General features: G+C 39.9%; 1 protein-coding gene across 1 annotated transcript in view; it reads left to right on the top strand.

Annotated features, from left to right (window-relative positions):
• The window catches only part of LOC140729842 (eukaryotic translation initiation factor 3 subunit E-A), a 163,342-nt gene that overhangs the window by 48,984 nt on the left and 96,725 nt on the right, over positions 1–17,633 (top strand). The window contains exons 6-8 of the mRNA XM_073050055.1: positions 2,713–2,838; positions 3,022–3,146; positions 16,980–17,106. Of these exons, the coding sequence (XP_072906156.1) occupies positions 2,713–2,838; positions 3,022–3,146; positions 16,980–17,106 (378 nt within the window). The remainder of the gene's footprint in view (positions 1–2,712; positions 2,839–3,021; positions 3,147–16,979; positions 17,107–17,633) is intronic.

Below are 17,633 nucleotides of genomic sequence, written 5' to 3'. Positions count from 1 at the left end.
TCCTGTAGTGAGGTGACCAGAACTGAACAGAGTACTCTGAGTGGGGTCCAACTAAGGTCTTGTGTAGCTTTAACGTTACCTCACAGCACTTGAACTCAATCCCAGAAGACTGGAAGATTGCAAATGTTACTGCACTTTTTAAGAAGGGAGAAGGCAAGAGGAGGGAAATTATAGGCCTGTTAGCCTAACCTCAGTGGTTGGGGAAGTGTTGGAGTCTATTAAGGATGAAGTTTCGTAGTACTTGGAGACTAATAATAAAATAAATCAAAGTCATCAGGATTTCTGTAAAGGAAAATCTTGCCTGACAGATCTGTTAGAGTTCTTTGAAGAGGTAACAAACAGGGTGGACAAAGGAGAGGTAGTGGATGTCATTTACTTGGATTTTCAGAAGGCATTTGATAAGGTGCCATACATGAGGGCGCTTAACAAAGTAAAATCCTATGGTGTTACAGGAATGATACTGGCATGGATAGAGGAATGGTTGACAGCAAGAGACAGCGAGTGGGAATAAAGGGAGCCTTTTCTGGTTAGCTGCCAGTGACTGGTGGTTTTCTTCAGGGGGTCAGTATTGGGATCACTACTTTTCGCATTGTTTGTCAATGATTTGAATAATAGAATTGTTGGCTTTGTGGCAAAGTGTGAGGATGTTACGAAGATAGGTGGAGAGGTAGGTTGTGCTGAGGAAGCAATAAGATTGCTGCAGAACTTAGATTGGAAGAATGGGCAAAAAAGTGGTAGAGAGAATAGTGTTGGGAAATGTATGACAATGCATTTTGGTAAAAGGAACAATAGGGTGGACTATTATATAAATGGGGAGAGGTGCAGAGGGACTTGAGAGTCATTGTGCAAAACTCCCAGAAGGTTAATTTACTACCGTAGTTAAGTCTGTGGTAAAGAAGGCAAATGTTTTGCTGGTATTTATTTCAAGGGGAATAGAATATAAAGGCAAGGAGATGATGTTGAGACTTTATAAGACACTTGTCAGGCCACACTGGGTGTATTGTCAACAGTTTTGGACCCCTTATCTCAAAGGATGTGTTGTTGTTGGAGAGAATCCAAAGGAGGTTCACGAGGATGATTCTGGGAATAAAGTGGTTAACGTATGAGGAATGTTTGGCAGCTTTAGGCCTGTACTCACTGGAATTTAGAAGAATGTGGGGAGATCTCAATGGAAACCTGCCAGATCAGATTCAGATTCAGTTTATTATCATTTAGAAACCACAAGTGCAATGCAGTTAAAAAATGAGACAACATTCCTCCAGAATGATACCCACAAAAGCATATGACAAAACAGACTACACCAGAAAATCCACAATCCCCAATCCAGAGTCCGGAGAGGCTGCTGCGTATTAATATCGCGCTACCATCTTAGCGCGTTCCCCGGAATGGAGCTCCAGACAAAACAAGACCAAAAACTAAAGCTACAAGACCTGCACAAAACCACATAGTTACAACAGTGCAAGCAATAGCATAATTGATAAAAAAAAATACAGACCATGGGCACAGTAAAAATAGTCCAAAGATGCTAAAAGACTATAAGTTTGAAAGAAACCACCACACAGATTCCACAAGTCCTCGGGGTCCCGATTTGACTTGTCATCCCATGCTGGCGGCCGAAGGGAATACCCCCGCTGTGGACTTCCATGGCGCCGCCCAACTCAGCCTCGCAGACACAGCACACAGTGAAAGCAACCTGACCGCAGCGGACTCCGAGTCCGTTGAACCTCCGAGCCTCCGGCACAACTTCTCCGAGCACCATCCTCTGCCGAGCGTGTTAAAATGGCCCCGCCAACGGCCATCGGCAACGCAACCCCAAGGACTGGGGGCCTGTTCTTCCCAGCAGAGACCCGGACCTCGCAGCAGCAATGAAGAAGGTCTTCCTGGAGATTTCCAGATGTTCCTCTGTGCTCCCACATCCGTTTTCAACCGATTGTGATTGCACAGGGCACCCTGCTTCACAAATAACAGATAATCAGCTCCAGAGTGGTCGCTGTAAGCTGCGTTGCGCCGCCATCTTGGATGTTGAAAGGACTAAATAAGGTGGATGTGGAGAGGATGTTTCCAGTGGTGGGTGTATCCAGAACTAGAGTGTGCAGCCTCAAAATTGAGGGGCGACCTTTTAGAACAGGAGCAAGGAGGGAATTTTTTTAGCTAGAGAGTAGTGAATCTGTGGAATACTCTACCACACGCTGTGGTGGCGGCCAAGTCCCTGTGTATATTTAAGGCGGAAGTTGATAATTTCCTGATTGGTCAGGGCATCAAAGGATATAGTGAAAACACAGGTGTATGGGGTTGAGTGGGATCTGTGATCAGCCATGATGGAATGGTGGAGCAGACTTGATGGGTTGAATGGCTTAATTCAGCTCCTATTTCTTCTGGTCTTACGGAATTATGTAAATAAACAGAATGCTTAATCAAGCAATGTATTTACATTATTTCTCATATTACTGAAATATTAAATATACTATATAAACAGATTCTGGCAAGGCTATCTTAACTATGTATTAACAGGTGTTATTGTGCAAACCTTAAGCCATACTTCTCATTTGTATGCAGTTCTGCCTTGGAATAGAGATTATTCAGAAGTCGCTGATGCTGGCTTTTAATAACCATCACATATAATCCACTGTTTTTGACTGTTTGCAGAGAAGTGCAAGTTTTTTGGATTGAAATATCCAAAGAGAATAATACTTTTTTTTCCTGTTTCTACAGGTTCCTTCAACAGACCGGAATGCTTTAAGTTCCCTCTGGGGCAAACTAGCATCAGAGATACTGATGCAGAATTGGGAAGCTGCAATGGAGGATCTAACACGACTCAAAGAGACCATTGATAACAATGTGAGCGTTCATTCTTCTCATAAAGGTTGAACTTAGTGCATGTACATTAAAGTGATAATTTTTCAAGTTTCAGAGTTACTCTTCTTTTGGTGTATTTGGTATGAGTTGCACTTTGAAGAAGGTTGGTTTCCCACCAGCTTCAACCTGTAGATTAAAAATACTTGTTTTCTTTTTCCTTCTTAGACTGTCAGTTCTCCTCTTCAGTCTCTTCAGCAAAGGACGTGGTTAATCCACTGGTCACTGTTCGTATTCTTCAACCACCCCAAAGGCAGAGACAACATCATTGACCTTTTCCTCTATCAACCACAGTAAGTACAGCACATGTCGAGCATTTCATTTGTTCCATATAGGTTAGTCGAGTCAAGAAGTGCTGACCTTTTATTCAGTGTCCTGGATAAAAATTAAAATGGAAAACTATAAAGTGCAATTAGTCCTGTGTGTGGTTCCAGGCACCATACCTTAAGAAAATAGAAAGATTTCAATGTCAAAGACTATGTTTGTTGTTTGCTCTACTTGCCTATTTTGTTCTTTGCATAATGGGTCAATTCTTAATGGAAGGACTTTGCAAAATATTCTCTGATCACTAATATTGTACGATAATGATTTAAAGTCAAATCTTGCATGTAGTTCACAACACTACAAGGTTGTTTGGTTTTCAGTTGTGTGATTAAAAAAAAAGCGGCTGAGTTGGATACATGAACCTAACAGATGATTTGTAAAAGGTGCATCATTCTGTATAAAAAATTTGGCATTCATAACCAGGCACACGTAGCATGCTGTAAAAATCTACAGCGACTCTTAAACCATGAATAGTCAGGAAGGAAAAAAAAGTCAGCAGCAGACTGATTAGTCCCAAGCAAGGAAATGTAGAGCTAGAGCAGAGGTGACCTGGTGAGAACCTCAGAACAGTGAATTTATTATTGTTCTTGTCCGTACAACTAGATCTGATTCACATTTCACTAAAGTGGACTTGGTAGTTGCATGTGCATTGACAACTTGTGCTTGGCTGTCGTGACATGTAAATTCTAAAAATATAAGTCAATATTTGTATTTTAGATTGTAGTTTAAAATTATCTTCAATTTATTTCTTTAGTAAGCTCGGGAAGAAATATACTTCCAAGGGATAAAGGGCCTGTAATTAGTCCAAAGTAATAGCAATGCATCTTATGCATTCACCCTCAGTAAGTTTTTACTGCCTTGATGTCGTTTTGGGGAATTTGAAAGCATAAATATTTATTTCTGTAAATGTGTTATTGCTGATGTTTTATAAAATGTGATTAATATAAAATCGTGGAGAAGGTAGTACAGGGGTAATACCTGAGTGGTTTTGGTAAACTACCGGTACATATTCCTGACAGTGGTTGAAATACTTTCTCAATGAAAACTTAATATTGTCTGTTATGAGGATTAAATTGTTGCATAAGTTTAGTTAACTTTGAGTGTGATAATGTTGATATTTGTCTTGGATCAAATTGACAATGAATTAATAAATATGCTGTAGTCTATTAATAAGAGAGGACTTATGAAAGAAAAATTTTCAAATTAGTTAGTGTTCTTTGGTGGTAATTAGCAGAATAAATAAGATGAAACCGGTTGATGTGACCTAGTTGGACTTTCAGAAGGCCTTGATAAAATACCACATGAGAGATCACTAATTAAAATGAAACAGCTTTTTTTGAGTAGCGAGGCTATGTCTAGTAGATGCTGTGGAGATTGAGGCTGAAGGCCCAGTGGTTAACATTCTCTGGCCGTTAATTATTTGAAAGAACGGACCCAAATTAATGTATTCAATTATATAGAAAGCTAAATAACTGCGACTGTGAAGAGGATGCAACGGGTTTAATAGGGTTAGACATTTGTACATCATGAATTTTATGTGCCTTAAGAGATAAAATTAGCTGTAAACATTGATATATTTAAAGATTAATTAACCATGACCACAAAACATGTAGACTTTTCAACGAAACCAGCTGTACTAATGTGTATTATGGAACTTTTCCTGCTAGCAGATGCAGTAGATGTGTTTCATTTGAAACACGAGGGGCTATAAATGTACTAATACATAAACCAGCTTCCTATTTGAAATGTAAGAAGACTTCATTTTAAACACAAGATGAAAATGAATAACTTGTATGCAAAATGTCTACTAACTTCTAAACAGGCAGGAGTCCAGATCATGAAATTATTGGGATTTAGAACTTGTGTGGTGTAGTTTTAGATTAATTATCCATCCACATGAAATTGCACACCACTAATGTATCTGACCAAGTGCCCTCATTAGTTTTTGGTCTGAATTCTATCAAGGACATACAGGAAGTTTCTAATATAGACCACATGAGTGCCACAAGCCTATTGCAGTGCATGGTGTGGATTAATTCTGTTTAAAATTACAAGATGTCTTGACCATTGTATGCTGTTCTAATTTGCCCTTGAGTGTATGTCACAGATTCTTAATTGCTCCCTTTTCCATGAATATTGATTTTGGTAAAGAGACATGCTTGCTTATTTCAGCTTTTTGTTTGCAGGAGTTACATTTTTTTTATTTGTTGCCTACTTAGCCTGTGGCATTCAATCTGTTACTGTGTAGTGCTTTAAACCCGGAGTTAATTAAACCCATGATGATTTTGTGGTTGGGGAACTCAGTATGTTGTGTTGATTGTGTTGCAAGGTCCAAAGTTACTAACGTTAATATAGGAATGTAATGTTCAGTCTTTTTTTTTGTATGAAAGTAGTTTGTTTTCTTAAAAAAATTTCTTGGATACTTGTTAAGCTCATCTTCTACGGTATCCAGGACTCTTAGGGAACCATTTGGAATCGATCAAAGAGGTGTGAGAACTGCTGATGCATTTCAGTCAACAATCCTTTTTCGGAGGAGTGATTTAATATAATTTAATCAAGAAGCCAATTTGATTGAAAGAACGTTCAGTAGATGAAGATGTGGTTTTAATGCAAATGACAAAAGAACCGGAGAGGTGATTTTTATTTGGAAGAAGCTGCATTAAATTATAATTGTAGCTGATTCAGTTGGAACTTTCTAAATTGATTTGGACTTGTATTGGTATCCTTACTAATCCACTTGGAGTACTGTGTTCTTTTCTGGTCCCCCTGAATATAAGAAGGATGTGGAAGCTTAGAAAGGATACAGAGGAGATTTAACCAGGATGCTGTCTGGATTGGAGTGATCTATTATGAGGATAAGTTGAGTGATCTAGGGCTTTTCTCTTTGTAGTGAAGAACGATGGGGGGGGTGACATGTTAGAGGTGTACAAGATGTTAAGAGATATATTTTTCCCAGGGTAGCAAAGGCTAATATGGGGAGGCATACTTTTAAGGTGATTGAAGGGAAGTAGATAGGTCAGAGGTAGGCTTGTTTACGCAGAGTGGTAAGTATTTGTAACACTCTGCTGGGTGGTAGCAGAGGCAGGTATATTAGGGACATCTAAGAAATTCATAAAATGAAAACATGGATAAGGGCTCTGGGAGAGGGTCTTCAAGTAGGTTAAAAAGTTGGTACAGCATAGTGGGCTAGATGGCCTGTACTGTACTCACTCTCGCATGCCAATCAACTCCAGCCTGTATCTCCTACTAACCACCAATGTTAGGAGAAATTTATGTATGTCAAATAATTTACCAACCACTGTGTTTTTAGGATCTGGAGTATTTGGTGCCCCATCCTTGGGAGTGTTGGTTGTTAACACAAGTGAGGCATTTCACTGTATGCTTCAATGTACATGTTATAAATTAAATCTGCTTGCTGCTGTATTGGGATCTTGATGCAAGCCTTCAGACTCAACTAGTGCTTCTGCGTAGAACGGCTGCTCTGTTGGCAGACCACTCATATTCTATGGTCTGTCTGATCACTAACTGCTGGTTGTGACAGAAATTTCTGTGTCCCTTTGTCAGTCGAGCTTTTTACTAGAAAGAAGACCCCTGTCTGGACAGAGCTGAATTGCCAAATCGAGAGGAGGAGAGAGTAATTGACCTATCCAACACTCCCTAGGAGTAGCCCATCCTCAACGCTGAGCTGCCACACTACTTACCCTACTGGCCCAACATCAGCTATCGCAGGCAGCTCCTCCACATTGAACCATGATGTTCCCAACGTTCCAATACACAGCAGTGGGAAAGGTAACGGTTCATACTGAGCATCAAGATACCAGGCATGTCAGCCTACAGCAGTGGGAAGGCAGGGAACAAGCCAGATTCCCTGCAGTGCCAGCTCTGACAGTATTGCATTTCAGTGTGCAACATGCTGTGATGACCCAGTGAGTGCTGATTCCGTTAGTGCTCTTGTTCCTGGCAACACATTCTGAGTGTTAAACCAGTGTATTCAAAAAGCAAAGCCTGCACACCTGGTTATTAGCCAACTGCTGCACAATTTAAAAAATGCCTGATCCCATCTGACCTCAAACTTAATTAGAGTCGGTCACTTCCCTAATTTCCAAAGTGGGCACCTACATTTGGGATATTGCAGAGTGATTAAAACCACACCCCCTTCCTGGTTGTGAAGTAAAATAGAACTGTTAGGAATAGTTTAGTTGTGCATTAAACATTCTGCCTTTAGCTAGTCTGGAAGTGATTTAGAAAAACACCCATATAATTCAGAATATATTTAGGCAAAGGTGACCTGAGGAGAACTGACCTGCCCTAGATAAATATCACAGAGAGAATGCAAATCTTCAATTCCTCTTCAATTGTTTTAGCAGCAAATAAAAACTCTTGGACTATCTTGATTTAAAGTTGGGGCAGTCAAAGAATGAAACTTAGGGTTCTCATAAATAGCATGATGCACAGAAAATTGCAAATTTCAGCATTTGATATATAACATTAGCATTAATTCAAATCTCAGGTCGAGAATTCTGGATCCTGACTGAGAGCTTTAATGAAAGACATTTGAGGATGAATTCATATTAATAGTCTGTGAAAACTTGTCTTTGCCAAATCTCACATATCACAGTTTTAAATATTGACTATTTATGTGAGGTATTGTAAGTCACTGAGAAAATGAAATAAGTGATAAAGAGGATTTTTGAAAATGAAATTCTTTTAAATAGTTAGTTTAAAGTGCTGGAGGTTTGCCAGGGATTATGGATGTCCAAGTGTGACGTGGTGGGCAGGAACTATATTCTGGTATGTTGTGCATTTATTCAACCCTGCACATTTACATGTTTAAAACTATTGGAGTTATACCTCTTGGAATATACAGTGTACTTAATTACAACACTGTTGTACATTCTAGTAGGCAATTGGAATTCATTTTAAATTATAGCTGTCTGAATTCTCATTGTCAACTATAACATCTTGTTCCACTTTCTGGTGTTATATCTTAATGTCTGTCACAACCCAAAATATTGAACCATGGAAATAATCTCAACTTGTGTGTTTTTATTGTACCATCATCTGAAATGTATCATTTGCAGCTTATTTTATTTCTATAATTTTTTTACTAGGTAGCTGAGCAAGCCATCCCAACCATTATCCAGTGTCTTCTGAAAATTGCTTGTGGGTATACAAAAGAGCTGTGTCTGCTGTATTGGAACCTCATGTTACAGTTGTGCGAAGCATTGCCTGGCTGTAATTGGGAGTATTGTTTGCAATTCTGGTTGCCACACTATAGGAAGGACGTGATTAAGCTAGAAGTTGCAGTAAAGGTTCACACAGATGTTGCTTGCATTGGAGGGTTTAAATTATAAGGGCAAATTGGATAGGCTGGTACATCGTAACCCAGAAGCAAGGGAGACTGAGAGGTGACCTTACAGAGGTTAATAAAATTTTGATAGACATAGGTAGGGAAAATTGCCAGTCATTTTCCCAGTATAGAGGAGTCAAAAAGCCAAGAGTATATGTTTAAGGTGAGGGAGGAACGATTTTAAGGGAGGAAGAGTAAGTTTTTCCTCAGAGAATGTACTTGGTATATGCCAGAGGAGATGATAGAGATGGGTACAGTTACACTATTCCAAAACAAACATTTGGATAGACATGCAAATAGAAAAGGTTTAGAAGGCTGTTGTAGAGCAGGTAAATTGGGTTAGTGTAGATGGGCATCTTACTTGGAATAGGAAAGTTGAGCCAAAAGGCCTGTTTCCTTACTGTGTAACTCTTACGAATATATAAGAGAGCGTTGGAAAGTTAGAGTAAAGCCAGAAAATGTTGGATACACTCATCAGATTATGCCGCATCTGTGGTTAATGTTTCTGGTCAAAAGTTCTTAGTTCTGTTGAAGGGTTTCAGTTTGGAAATGTTAAATCTGTTAAGCACTAGAGGGCTTGGCTGGCATGGGGGCTAAATTAATTGGACTAACATCCAGGGGCTGGTCCTATCAATCAACACATTTTCTGCCTGAGTAGCCTCCATCTTGATGGCATGAACATTAACTTCAGGTAATTTCTACCCCGCCCCCCTCCATCTTCTTCCATCACCCACTCTGACTCCCCTCTCACCTGTTCTCCACACCTGCTTATCACCTCCCCCGGTGTCCTTCCTCCTTCCCTTTCACCCATACTCCACTCTCCTCTCCTATCAGATTCCTCTTTATTCAGCCTTACTTTTTTCCATCTATTCCCTCCCAGCTTCTGACTTCATCCTCTCTTCCCCCACCCACCCTATTTTCCCTCACCTGGCTTCACCTGTCACCCTCAGACTTGTACTCCTTTCCCTCCCCCAGCTTCTTATTCTGGCTTCTTCCCCCTCCCTTACCAGTTCTGATGAGGAGCTTCAGCCCAAAGCATTGACTATTCCGTAGATGCTGCTGACCTGTTGAGTTCCTCCAGCATTTTGTTTCTGTTACTCTGGATTTCCAGCTTCTGCAGAATCCTTTGTGTTAAATCTGTTTATTTTCCCACAGATGTTGCCTGAACTGAAGTGTGTTTGCTGCATTTTTTTGTTTTTATTTCAGATTTCCAGCATCTGTAGTTTTTATTTTCTGCTGCAAACATGGAGATAATTGGAGAGGATTTCCTTTGGGAATTGAACATCTGTGAAATCCACATTGTAACAAGAACAACAATCCTAGTTTCTGCTGACATCTATTTAATGAGTTTCTATGAATAAATTAGATAAATAGTATGGTTTGTGTGTTGAAACTAAAAGTGAGATTAAGAAAAAGTGCATGGTTTTCCTTGTAAGCCTGTTGTAAGGTAGGAGTATGTAATGCAATTATATTCCTTATTAAAATTGCATCTTAGATTTTTAAAGTCTCTGCTATGGTTATATCATCACCTAATTTAACTTCTGCCTCTTATCACAAGGGTGTTTTTGAGGTTGGATATTGAGACCCTGGATAATTATTTGAAGTGAAATAATATCCAAGATTAGACATAGAAAGTGGTGATTGAAAGTAGCTGCTTAGGTACTTTGTGGTGGTGAATTGTCTATGGTTGACAGTTACTGAATTTATGATAAATTACTGTACTGCATGATACCATATCATATACTTGGCTAAAGACCCAGCTCAAACACATGCAAACTTTTCATTTGCTGGTGGAACGCAGCAGGCCAGGCAGCATCTATAGGGAGAAGCATTGTCGACGTTTCGGGCTGAGATGTTGACAGTGCTTCTCCCTATAGATGCTGCCTGGCCTGCTGTGTTCCACCAGCATTTTGTGTCTATTGCTTGAATTTCCAGCATCTGCAGATTTCCTCATGTTTGCAAACTTTTCATTTGAATGCTTTAAGATTTTATACGCAAGTTTCTATTCATATATATAGAATAAGAACCAGGATCGTTGAGTTAGTAAATTTTCAGGCGATACACAAGATTGATGACATTGCGGATAGTATAGCTGATTTCCAAAGGATACAGTGCGATGCAGATCAGTTGCAGATATAGGTGGAGAAATGGCAGATGGAGCTTAATCTGGCCAAGTGTGAGGCATTGCACTTTGGGAGATCAAATTTAAGGGGATGGTACACAGTTAATGTCAGGACCCTTAACCGTGTAGATTTACAGTGGCATCTTGGGGTCCAATTCCATGGCTCACTAAAAGAGCTGCACGAGTTGACAGGGTGGTAAATAAGGCATATGGCATGCTTACCTTTTTTTAGTCAAGAGTCAGGAAGTTGTGTTGTATTTTTATAAAATTCTGGTTAGGCCATATCTGGCTTGGAGTATCCCATTAATTTTTGGTCGCTTTATCATAGGAAGTATGTGGAGAGGGTGCAGAAGAGGCTATTTGCAAACTTCGGTTGTTTTCTCTGGAGTGATGGAGTTGATACGGTTATGATGAAGTAAGACAACTAGTATCTTCAGGGTGAAAATGTCTAATAGTAGAAGGGTATTCATTTAAGGTGAAAAGAGGTAAGTTCAAAGGAGATGTGCCGGGCAAGTTTTTTTACACAGTGGTGGTTGCCTGGAAAGCGGTCTCACGGGTATTTTAAGAGGCTTTTAGATAGACACATGAATGTGCAGAGAATGGAGGGATATGGATGTGTAGGCATCAGAGACTAGTTTAATAGACTTTTAATTACTAGTTTACTTAGTTTAGAACATCATTGTGGAATGAAAGACTTGTTGTGCTAAATTCCATGTATGATGTGACACTAAAAACAGATGTCAGGTTGAGTCAGTGGTGAGGAAGGTGAATGCAATGTTGGCATTCATTTCTAGAGGTGTAGAATATAAGAGCAGGGATGTGATGTTAAGACTCTAAGGCACTCGTGAGACCACACTTGGAGTATTGTGTGCAGTTTAGGGCTCCTTATTTTAGAAAAGGAAATACTGACATTGGAGAGGGTTCAGAGAAGATTCACGAGATTGATTCCAGGAATGAAAGGGTTACCGTATGTGGAATGTCTGGAAGCTCTTGGGCTGTATTCCCTGGAGCTCAGGAGGATGGGGGGGATCTCATAGAAACATTCCAAATGTTAAAAGGCCTGAACAGATTAGATATAGCAAAGTTATTTCCCATGGTAGGGGAGTCTAGGACAAGAGGGCACGACTTCAGGATTGAAGGATGTCCATTTAGAACAGAAATGAAGAGAAATTACTTTAGTTAGAGGGTGGTAAATCTTTGGAATTTGTTGCCATGAGTGGCTGTGGAGGCCCAGTCATTGGGTGTATTTAAGGCAGAGATAGGTTCTTGATTAGCCAGGGCATCAAAGGGTATGGGGAGAAGGCAGGGGAGTGGGGATGACTAGAAGAATGGGATCAACCCATGATTGAATGGTGGAGCAGACTCGATAGGCCGAATGGTCTATTTCTCCTTTATCTTATGGTCTTATGGACTTTTATTAATAGCAACGACAGTTTCTTCTGCCCTCTTACACTCTTGCATTTCTGGCACCCTGCTTGTGTCTTCCACAGTGAAGGATGACACAAACTGTTTATTCAGTACATTTGCTAGTTCTTTGACCACCATTACTGTCTCCCCAGCATCACTTTCCAGCAGTCCAATATCTACTCCTGTCTCTCTTTCTCTAAGTATCTGAAAAAAACTTTTCTTATGTATCTGCTTTTATAATATTGGCTAGCTTATGTTCACATTTCATTTTTTTCTCTCTTTCTGGCTTTTTGGTTATCTTTTGTTGGATTCAAAAGCTTCCCAATCCTCTCCTTTACCACTAATTTTTGCTCTATTATATGCCCTCTTTTTAGCTTTTATGCTGTCTTTAACTTCTGTTATCAGCCATTGTTGCCCTATTCTCCCTTTAGAATACTTCTTTATCTTTAGGATATATCTTAACTGTGCCTTCCAAATTTCCCTCAGAAACACTAGCCATTGCTGTTCTCCAGTCATCCCTGCTAGTACTGTCTCCTTCTAATCACCTTTGGCTAGCTCCTCTCTCATGCCTCTGTAGTTCTCTTTCCTCCATTGTAATACTGATGCTTCCAATTTTAGCTTCTCCTTCTCAAACTGTAGGGTGAATTCTATCATATTATGGTCACTGCTTGCTATGGATTCTCTTTACTAAAGCTCCCTAAGCAAATCTGTATCATTACATAACAGTCAGTGCATTCAACCACAATTCGCTCTAAAAAGCCATCTCATAGCCATTTACAAATTCCTTCTCTTGGGATCCAGCACCAGCCTGATTTTCCCAATCTACCTGCATATTGAAATCCCCCATGATTATTGCAATGTTGCCCTTTTAAAATGCTTTTTAAAAAAAATCTCCCATTTATGATTTGTAGCTCACATCCTGGCCTGTATATAACTCTCATCAGGGTCCTTCCACCCTTCTTGTGGTTTCATAACTTTACCCACAAGGATTCTACATCTTCAGATCCTACGTCTCTCTTTCCTGAGGATTTGATTTAATTTTTTTGCCAGCAGAGCCACCGAACCCCTCTGCCTAGCTACCAAGTCTTTTGATACAGTGTGTATCCTTCCTTTAATGTTAAACTCCCAACTATAATCTTTCAGCCACGACTTAGAGATTCTCATATCATCATACCTACCAATAACTGCGCTTCAAGACTATCTACCTAATTCTGTAGATTGAGTGCATTCAAGTATAACACCTTCAATCCTGTTTTCACACACACACACACCCACCCACCCACCCCTGCCAGCTGCTTAAGACTTTTGCACAGTATTGTAGTAATCTTATGTATTGCCCTGTATTGCTGTCACATAAAAAAACTGTGACATTCCCCACCCCAACCTGTCCTACACCCCTCCTGCAATGCCTCATTCTCACCATTCCCAGTATCCTTTTCTCCCGCCAGATTTACAAACTCGCTTTCTGCTCCACATTAACAAATACAGAATATACAGTCAACATTTTGGGCTGAAGCCATTCATCAGGACTGCAAAGAAAGGTGCAAGATGTCAGATTAAGAAGGTGGGCGGTGGGGAAACAATATAAGCTGGCAGATGACATGCGAAGCCAGTTGAGGTGGTAAGAAGGTTGGTGGGGTGAGTGGGTGGTGAAGTGAGAAGCTAGGAGGTGATAGGTGGAAAAGGTAAAGGGCTGATGAAGAAGGAATCTGATAGAGTAGAGTAGATCATGGGAGAAAGAGGAGGAGGGAAATGTGAGGGGGCAGGTGAATGTAAGGTATGAGGGAAGCCAGAATGGGGAATGGTGGAAGAGAGAAAGGGGAAAGGGGGGAGAAATTACTGGAGGTTATTCTGGCTTTGCTCTTCCTTTACAGTCCTGATGAAGGGTCTCGACCTGTAATGTTGAATGTTCATTCTCCCCTGTAGATGGTGCCTGACCTGCTGTGGTTCTCTAGCATTTTCTGTGAGTGAGTGTGTGTGTGTGTGTTTTTTTCACATTTTGTGGGAGCTTGTTATGGAAATTGGTTGTAGTATCACAGCAGTAACTATTGTAGAAAGTACAACAGAGGTTATAGAAAATTCTTTAGAGAGGTGTATTGAAATATTTTATTTCTGTTTAGAGTTTGTAAATTCACTCTCCAGTGTTGGATGCCACTGGGGAAGGGGTCACGCTGTCCTATCCATCAACTCCTGTGAATGGTTGAGGTTTTGCATACTGTATGTACAAAAAGTCCTGGCATCATATAGTTGAACCCTTGACTTCTGAGATATCAGGAGTTAAGGACAATTTAATTTGAGCAGTAAAGTCACATTAATGAATAAATATATTTTAACAAGAGAATGGGGTAGCTTCTTCCTTAGATTTTTTTTTGAACCAGCTGTGTGTTGTGTTCTGGCCTACCAAATGAGCTGAAGTTAATGGCTCATCTGGATCTTAGCAGGAAGATAGTTTTAATTATGTTGATGGACAGTAGAGGAAACACAAGACCCAGAGACGAACTAATTTGGATAATCGGTGAGGAAGAAGCAAATTGGCAGCTCCTTTGACAGTATTAGTTAAACCTGATGTAGGATATTGCATGCTCCTGGAGCAATTTTGAATCTATTATTACATTACCCGAATATACTGCATTACTGAACTCCTGAAAGTAAATGTTCACAAAGGCCAATCTAGCAGATTCTGGAAATCTGAAACTTATAGGGTATAGACGGCGTGGCACACGGCAGCAGCGGCCTTTCGGATCTGGTGCTACTTTAATTTAGTTTTTAAATTTAATTTTAAGGCACAATTAGGGTTTAGGGCAATGGATAACAGAGCAACTATCTACCATCGCTAGATGCTGCTAGAATACAAAGATCGCCCAAAAACAAACCTTCATGAAAATCTGGTTAGCTTGCGCGACCTCGGCTCGTTGAGGGAATCGGGCCTGCAGTCCTCGGAGTCGCCTGATGCTGGAGGTGGGGGCGTCATAAGCGGTGTGCGAGGAAGCGGAAGCGAGGCGAGCGGGCAGGAGTCTGTGCCAGGAAAAAAACAAGCCCTAGCCGGCCAGCTCTCCCATCCATTCGTTGCTACATCTGTGGCAATGAAATACTCGGTGGGAGTACAGAAACAGACGGAATCCCAGACGCTGCCATTCAGCTGTTTATTTATGTAACAGATTTTTCCCCAAGCCATCGGACTACCAACCTACTGCCCCCTGCTGTGCCTGTTGTCTTGTTTATTATTTATTGTAATGCCTGCACTGTTCTGTGTACTTTATGCAGTCCTGGGTAGGTCTGTAGTCTAGTGTAGTTTTTGTGTTGGTTTACATAGTTCAGTGTAGTTTTTGTATTGTTCATGTAGCACCATGGCCCTGAAAAACATTGTCTCGTTTTTACTGTGTACTGTACCAGCAGTTATGGTCAAAATGACAATAAAAAGTGTCTTGACTTACATAGTGTTGGAAATACTGCAGATGAGAGTAAACAGTTTCAACAGTAGGAGGGTTGGCAACTGGGTTTAAAATAATTCTTAGAAGAACCAGAAGTAAGTTGAAAATTTTTGACTTGTGATCTGGAAAACCACACTTGAAATGATGATCAGACCCGTGCCTGCAATGAAGAATTTGTATAAATGATTAAAAAGAGAGTATTGGCAGGCCAAGGAAACAGCTACTAGGAAAGACCTGCTAAGTGTTGGTATGGCCTCAGCCCTTTTTATGCTCTATATTTCAAAATTCACCTTTCAGTAGGCAGAGGTCTTTTGAGGTCTTTTTTGTTGTAATTACATTCATTTGATGGACATCCAGTGTGAGCATTGTGAGGCAGGAACATTTCAAAAACATTGTATGAATTAGACACCACACTAATTTGAGGCCCTTCATCTTGTATTTCTGGTACAGAGGGGGGAAGGAATCTTCTCAAATAACCCACCTGCTTTGAAATTTGAGTTTGGAAAGACTGTAGTAACTATGAGAAAAATTGGTGAGTGTTGGGATTGTTGAAAAATGGTGAAAAGATAGGGTGCATATTTTCAGGTGTAACAATTCCAGTTTTGAAATTGTCATTTAATGATAGGAAATTAAACTGTTTGGGATATCCTTGTCATCAGAACCTAAAATAAGCATTATCTAAAATAGGAGCTGTTGTATTTAAGTATTTCTGCTAACCCTGACTACATGGTACCATATTTCTTAGCTCAAGGTTGAATTTTAACAGTTCCAACAAAACTTACTGAAGTGATTGGTAAGTCACACTACTACTCCCAAAATGCTAAATATTGCACAGTTATGAATATCACTGTCAAGCATGAGTTTGTCACAAATCTCTGATAATAGGTGCTTATTGGCTCAGCTTCTTCCCAAGCTGCTGATTGTAAAATACTCAATGTCAAAGAAATACTCAAAATACTTAGTGGCAGAGAAATAGAGGGTAATAGCTGGAGTATTATTCTTGGATTGCTGACAGAGAAGTCTAAGTTTCAGGAAGAAATTGGACCCATTTCATGCAGCTGTGATATGGAAATTAGCACGCTCATGCTATTTGAAGTAAATTTATTTTGCGGTCGAGCTAAACACTGTTTATTGACATGATTGTGCATTTAAGTTTTTAGAGCACTGTTTTTGGTTTTGTCATGGACTGTTGTTGCTCCCATTTTCTGTACACTCCCTCACTCAAAACAGAAGAGGCTGAAACAACCACTCCAGGAGGTTGTTTTTGAAGTTTCTTTCTGAAACCCAAGTTTTGGTACAGTTTTTACTTGTGGATGATGAGCAAGTACAAATATTATAATGAATGGAACATGGGTTATAGCTTGTGGAATTGTTGTGGTTGGCATTGTCATCCATTTTCAGACAAAAAACATCTGTTTCTCACCATGTGTTATTTATGTATTTGAAGTGCAGAGCTTCATAAACTGACTGTCTTTGTCTGTTCATTCTCTAGATATCTAAATGCCATTCAGACTATGTGTCCACACATTCTTCGTTACCTGACCACAGCTGTGATCACCAATAAGGATGTCCGAAAACGTAGGCAGGTCCTAAAAGATTTAGTAAAGGTCATCCAGCAGGTGGGTGCTTATATCTATTTGGATATTTCTCACAAGGAACTCCTTTTTTTCCCCACTACCCTAAATCAGGAAACATCTCATTTTACTTTCATCCTTCAATCCTCTGCACTCTTCAGGCTTTAAAAATCCAAACTTGGCACCATTAGACCCTTGGCACTCCACAAGTGAGATCATATTCAGACGGTTTTATTGTCAAATATATCAATGTGTGCAATGAAATTCTTGTGTGTTCATAGTGTCAGCAGTGTCTATGGTACTAATAAATACAATAGTAAGTATAGTAAAGAGCACAAAATACCAGAATAGTACAAAGTAATTAGTAACATTGTTCAAGCTCAGTGCTCCAAGAGTCATAGATTCATATACTATATAAATGAGCCCTTCAACCTTCCACATTCATGCCAACATTTTTGCCCATTTTCACTAATCCTATTTGGTCTTTATCTTTCTTGTCTTGGCTATTTAAGTGTCATAGAAACATATAAAACTTACAGCACGATACAGGCCCTTTGGCCCACAAAGCTGTG

Source organism: Hemitrygon akajei, chromosome 1, assembly GCF_048418815.1.
Source record: "Hemitrygon akajei chromosome 1, sHemAka1.3, whole genome shotgun sequence".
NCBI classification, from domain to species: Eukaryota; Metazoa; Chordata; class Chondrichthyes; order Myliobatiformes; family Dasyatidae; genus Hemitrygon; species Hemitrygon akajei.
Note: the sequence above shows the minus strand (reverse complement) of the source record. Positions and strands in the feature narration are given on the sequence as shown.